The sequence below is a fragment of the Lepidochelys kempii genome, chromosome 9 (genome assembly GCF_965140265.1).
Source record: "Lepidochelys kempii isolate rLepKem1 chromosome 9, rLepKem1.hap2, whole genome shotgun sequence".
NCBI classification, from domain to species: Eukaryota; Metazoa; Chordata; order Testudines; family Cheloniidae; genus Lepidochelys; species Lepidochelys kempii.
Window position 1 is genome coordinate 64452179 of NC_133264.1, and position 6594 is coordinate 64458772.

The 6594-nt window shown below is 51.2% G+C and overlaps 1 protein-coding gene across 1 annotated transcript; it reads left to right on the forward strand.

Annotated features, from left to right (window-relative positions):
* The first annotated feature begins 404 nt into the window (after window positions 1-404).
* On the forward strand, window positions 405-6298 carry LOC140917600 (thymosin beta-15A homolog). The gene is made up of 3 exons (XM_073360775.1): window positions 405-508; window positions 4287-4391; window positions 5777-6298. Exons 2-3 carry the CDS (start codon window positions 4292-4294, stop codon window positions 5812-5814), a joined length of 138 nt encoding a protein of 45 aa, XP_073216876.1. The 5' UTR covers window positions 405-508; window positions 4287-4291; the 3' UTR covers window positions 5815-6298.
* Window positions 6299-6594: the final 296 nt, after the last annotated feature.

Below are 6594 nucleotides of genomic sequence, written 5' to 3' on the forward strand. Positions count from 1 at the left end.
CGAGTCGGTCCGAAAGTCCATCTGTCTCTAGTGGTGCGCCCGCCTCTCTGTCTCCGATTCTCTCTCTGCGGCGAGAGCAGACATCCCTATGGAGCTGCTTTTCGGGGCTCCCCCTGGCCCGCTCACACGTGGGGAGAGCCAGCCATTGTGTAGCCGATGGAGGGAGACCCTCAGATGCATGCTGCAGCGCCAGCCCTGGCCCCCCTCCCCGCTCTCTCTCCGCAGCGCCCGCCACCCCACGCCTTCAGCTACAGTGGAGGAAGGGGCGCTTTACCCCCGCCGCGGTGCGCCGTGCGAGGTGTAGTTCTCTGGCGCGGCGCGGCTAAGGGAGGGCCTCGAGACCCAACTACACTTCCCAGCATGCCGAGCGGCGGGAAGGGCGGCCAGCCAATGGGAGGCAGGAGCGGGCGGCAGCCGGAGTATATAAGGAGCCACCCCACGCGGGAGAGCTGCAGACACCTGCGCGATTACAGCAGATTCTAGGGGAGCGCTACAGCCGGCACAGCAGGTACGGGGCGTGCCAGCCCGCGCGCAGCCCCCATTGTATGCACCCGGGGTGCTGCTGGAGGTGCCCCCTTGCGTGGGGCGTTGGCGGCAGCTGCTGTTTCTGCCTGTTGCGTGCGCTGGGGACCCTGGCGAAGATGCCCCGCTGCTGGGGCTGCTCCCGTTGCATGGACGGGGGTTCTGGTGGAGCCGCCCCGTTTTTGGGAGATGGGGGCAGTTGCGCTGCTGGGTGTAGCCGGCTCTTGGGGGTGGGGGGAAGAGGGACGCTGTTCCCTGCGGGAAGCCCAGCGGAGCTGTCTCCATGTGACTGGGCGGAGAACCGCCCAACCCTGCCGTGGGCAAAGCGCCCAGGGCTGGGAGCGGCCGCAGCCCAGGTGCGCGGGCTGCGGGACCGTCTGTCCCGTGAACGGGGTGGGGGTCGCCCGCCCGGGGGTGCCGCGTGCAGGGTCTCGGGACGGGGTGAAGCTCCAGCCTCCGTCCTGTGCGGGTCTCGGCTCCTCCCAGCGCGCTGCCCTGCTCTCCCCATTGTCCTCCGGCTCTGCAGTCTGGGGAGGGGCTTTACCGCACGCCCCGCGCCGGGGATCGGGGGGGTTTAAAGCCCCTCTCCCCACAGCGCTGCTCCCTGCGCTGGGGGCGGTGCGCTCCGCCCCACTGCCCCCGGTGGAGCACCGCGGAGTCTCTGGGGTCCCTCGCTGGGCGGCTGCAGCCGTGGCTAATGAGAGGGAAGCTGGGCAGTGGGGTTTTTGTTCGTTGATGGAGACACATTACTCCTTACAATGGGTGTGCATGTTGGGTGTTGGCCGGTCTGGGCTCGGCAGAGGGACGCTAAACTGGGCTGGGGGACCGAGCCGGCATTGCTCAGGCACATGGAGAGCACGGGACACCTGGCTGGCTTTCTCTCCCTGTGTAAACTGGAGGGAGTAGTGGGTGATGGAAGGATCTACTTCTTTACCATGTGGGCTGGGGAAGAGGCAGGTGTTGATGGATGGAAGGATAATGCTGGTCTGGCTCTGCTCCTTTCTCAGAACAATGTAGTTCTTCACTATTAGGAGATCTCCTTTGTATTTAGGAGCCTATCACTTCAAGCTAGGAGACAGGGCTCTGGTGCCCAACCCAAATCAATTGGGGTGTGTCTCTCATACTGATCAGGCTTTTTTAAAATAAAACTCCCTAGTGGGCTTTTCCTCCACCCCTGTTCTAACGCACATGGCCTTGCTAGCTGTGCTGCCTCAAAGGCCCATCCGTTATCACTGCTTGACATCTGAGCTGAATTCTGAGTGCTTTATTTCCTTACAAAGAAAAGGAGTACTTGTGGCACCTTAGAGATGAGCAAACAGCTCACTCACTTAAAATCATAGAATATCAGGGTTGGAAGGGACCTCAGGAGGTCATCTAGTCCAACCCCCTGCTCAAACCAGGACCAGTCCCCAACTAAATCATCCCAGCCAGGGCTTTGTCAAGCCTGACCTTAAAAACCTCAAAGGAAGGAGATTCCACTATCTCCCTAGGTAATGCATTCCACTGTTTCACCACCCTCCTAGTGAAAAAGTTTTTCCTAATATCCAACATAAACCTCCCCCACTACAACTTGAGACCATTACTCCTTGTTCTGTCATCTGCTACCACTGAGAACAGTCTAGATCCATCCTCTTTGGAACCCCCTTTTGGGTAGTTGAAAGCAGCTATCAAATCCTCCTTCATTCTTCTCTTCCGCAGACTAAACAATCCCAGTTCCCTCAGTCTTTCCTCACAAGTCATGTGTTCCAGTCCCCAATCATTTTTGTTGCCCTCCGCTGAACGTTTTCCAATTTTTCCACATCCTTGTAGTGTGGGGCCCAAAACTGGACACAGTACTCCAGATGAGGCCTCACCAATGTCAAATAGAGGGAACGATCATGTCCCTTGATCTGCTGGCAGTGCCCCTACTTATACATCCCAAAATGCCACTGGCCTTCTTGGCAACAAGGGCACACTGCTGACTCGTATCCAGCTTCTCATCCACTGTCACCCCTAGGTCCTTTTCTGCAGAACTGCTGCCTAGCCATTTGGTCCCTAGTCTGTAGCGGTGCATGGGATTCTTCCATCCTAAGTGCAGGACACTGCACTTGTCCTTGTTGAACCTCATCAGATTTCTTTTGGCCCAATCCTCCAATTTGTCTAGGTCCCTCTGTATCCTATCCCTACCCTCCAGCATATCTACCTCTCCTCCCAGTTTAGTGTCATCAGCAAACTTGCTGAAGGTGCAATCCACACCATCCTCCAGATCATTTATGAAGATATTGAACAAAACCGGCCCGAGGACCGACCCTTGGGGCACTCCACTTGATACCGGCTGCCAACTAGACATGGAGCCATTGATCGCTACCCGTTGAGCCCGACAATCTAGCCAACTTTCTATCCACCTTATAGTCCATTCATCCAGCCCATACTTCTTTAACTTGCTGGCAAGAATACTGTGAGAGACTGTGTCAAAAGCTTTGCTAAAGTCAAGGAACAACACGTCCACCGCTTTCCCCTCCTCCACAGAGCCAGTTATCTCTTCATACAAGGCAATTAGATTAGTCAGGCATGACTTGCCCTTGGTGGATCCATGCTGACTGCTCCTGATCACTTTCCTCTCCTCTGAGTGCTTCAGAATCGATTCCTTGAGGACCTGCTCCATGATTTTTTTCCGGGGACTGAGGTGAGGCTGACTGGCCTATAGTTCCCAGGATCCTCCTTCCCTTTTTTAAAAGATAGGCACTACATTAGCCTTTCTCCAGTTGTCCGGGACTTCCCCCGATCGCCATGAGTTTTCAAAGATAATGGCCAATGGCTCTGCAATCACATCTGCCAACTCCTTTAGCACTCTCAGATACAGCGCATCCGGCCCCATGGACTCGTGCTCATCCAGATTTTCTAAATAGTCCCGAACCACTTCTTTCTCCACAAAGGGCTGGTCACCTTCTCCCCATGCTGTGCTGCCCAGTGCAGCAGTCTGGGAGCTGACCTTGTTCGTGAAGACAGAGGCAAAAAAAGCATTGAGTACATTGGCTTTTTCCACATCCTCTGTCACTAGGTTGCCTCCCTCATTCAATAAGGGGCCCACACTTTCCTTGAGTTTCTTCTTGTTGCTAACATACCTGAAGAAACCCTTCTTCGTGTTACTCTTAACATCTCTTGCTAGCTGCAACTCCAGGTGTGATTTGGCCTTCCTGATTTCATTCCTGCATCCCCGAGCAATATTTTTGTACTCTTCCCTGGTCACTTGTCCAATCTCCCACTTCTTGTAAGCTTCTTTTTTGTGTTAAGCCAAGCTGGTCACCTGTCATGTTTACTATTCTTTCTACACATCGGGATGGTTTGTCCCTGTAACTTCAATAAGGATTCTTTAGAATACAGCCAGCTCTCCTGGACTCCTTTCCCCCTCATGTTGTTCTCCCAGGGGATCCTGCCCATCAGTTCCCTGAGGGAGTCAGTCTGCTTTTCTGAAGTCCAGGGTCCGTATTCTGATGCTCTTTCTTCCCTGTGTCATCAGATGCATCCAGTGGATGAAGTGAGCTGTAGCTCACAAAAGCTTATGCTCAAATTTGTTAGTCTCAAAGGTGCCACAAGTACTTTTTTCTTTTTGCAAATACAGACTAACACAGCTGTTGTTTCTTGTATGTTAGCAATCAGCCAGGCAGGTCATCCTCTTACATCTGGTCACTCTCCCCAAAGGGTTCTGGCCATGTAACTTGCACATGCTGCCTGGGATTTCCCTTGCAGGGGTGGGTTGTAACTTGCTTATTTTACTCACTTAGCTAAAATGTGTGACAAACCAGACCTCTCTGAAGTTGAGAAATTTGACAAGAAGAAGCTGAAAAAGACCAACACGGAGGAGAAGAACACACTCCCTTCAAAGGAGAGTAAGTATCCAGTTCCCTCTTTCTGTAGGGGCAGGGCTAGCTGAGCAGTTAAGTGGTTCCTAAATCTTTGTATGCATGGATGACCATGCCACTCCTTACAGCAACATGTGATGAATTCCAGGTCCTCTCCTGAAGGCTTTAAGTCTTGGGGCCTAGGGCAGTGCTTCATGAAGGTCTTATACTTGCCAGGCCATACTTCTGGCTCACAGAAGAAGCAGAATTGAAGTTCAGTTTTTGTGATGTGAGCCTCTGTCTAAATGGTCTGGTAGCCAGATAGAAGGGAAGAGGAAATTATTCTAAAGCAAGGGGACTGGCAGAACTGCCCAAAGCCTGGTCTGGCACTCCAAAACATGGTTCTCCTAATAGCATTTTGTTGTGACACAGACTTCCAATTCTGGCTGTGTAGGAGTGTCAAGTGGGAGCGAATGTGCCTGTACTGATCTCATCACTGAGGAATCTGGCAGACTGAGGCATTTTGGTCTGGTTTTTCTTCCAGTCAAAAATACTGTTTTTTGTTTTATACTGCAGATAGGATCTGAGCCTCAGCAAGAGCTAGAATGATACAAATGCCTCTGGCTGGGGGGAAGTTGTCAGTACCTTTTTAAAATGCATTTTTAGTACTAAGTAGTAAGAGGGTTTTTAGCTCTTACTGCCCTCTGCTGTTTAAGCTTACCTTTTCAGGTCTTTCAGGCATGTTTGCTGAGGTAACTATACTGTGCTGTATGGGGGTCTTTTGAAATGACAAATACAATAGTGAGGTAGGGAGCTGCCTAACTGTTATGTGCAAAGAGCTGGTGCTCTAAGTCGAAGTGGCTGAATGGTCTAGACAAGTCACTTCCCCTTCCCCTTCCATTCCATTCTGCAGACAGGCACTAGTTCATCTCACTATGTTGAGAATTAGCTGAAAAGCAGTGAGTTCTCAGGACTGACTCCTTTCCAACTTGACCTGGGCAGTAGCAACAGTCCTTTGTCATGGACGCTCCATGAAAACTGGGTCTTAAAGTTTTCTCAGTAGGAATAGTCCCCTTCATGTTCTCTTGCAAACATGTTCTGTTGTAGCACAGACTTTGCAGGGGGGGGGGGTTGAGAGAAGGGAAATAGGTATCGGGGAAAGACACTCAAATCTCTAAAACTAGGGAAAATATAACCTAGTACATACCAACTGATGCAACACCTCTCAAAGCTTGCCCAGGGTTTGGATGCTCCTCAGCCTGACCTGTAAGGTGCTAGTGTAGTGACCCCACTGTCCAGGCTTGGCAACTGTAGAGATGGTATCCAAATATGGGCGGTCTCTGCAGGCAGAGCAGCTATGCTGTATTGCCCCAACCCTTGAGGAAGGGGCTACATTAAGGCAGAGAGGCTAATGGAACTCTCTTCTCTTTCAGCTATCGAGCAGGAGAAGGAATCCGTGAAGTCATCATAGAGGGAGATGGCCTGGCAGGAAGAGCCACCACTTAATTTTTTTGCTTTGAATTAAATCATCTGTGTTGTTTTTTTTTTTTTTTAAATTACATGTACCTGTATAGAGAAATGCTGCAACTTCTAACTCTGTCCCACTGAGCCAGCTGCTTTGGCAGGTGGAGGGATGAAACATGGTCCTTTCAGAATCCATCAGTAGCCTGACCCAACCCCACCTTTTCTGCTTGGCCACCTCCTGTTTACAGCACTGATCTTGCTCTAATGTAATGAGGGAGGAGCAGAGGGCTATGGGAGCTCCTGGGTACAGACCCCCTTCTGCTATGGGTAGGGTATGGTGTGTGAAATTCTTCTGATTTGGCCTACTGACCTGGGTCTGTCTGGCATATTTGTTCACAAATGGTGTTTCTGCAGCCTCACTCGCAATTTTTTTGTCTTCCTTGAAATAAAGTGAAAAGTTTATTATAAAAATAAAAAAATATAATGACCTACTTAAGAACTCCAGGCTTCTTTCCTGGCCCTTCAGCTTGTTTTGCTGTTGACCTGTCAGGAGGTGTTGGTGCTGCAACCTAGCTTGGACAGGAGATGTAGTAAAGAAGTCTGCTCTCTACTTCCATGCTGGTGTTCCCATCCCTGGTCTTGATCTTGACTTGTAAAGCTAGCCTACAACCATATTCTGAGGGTTTCTTATGGTGCTTAAAGACAACTGTCACTATTGGTCACCCTCCGGCTAGGGCTGAGCTCCCTTTTCATGGGCTAAGATGAACATAAGGATATTCTGCTGATG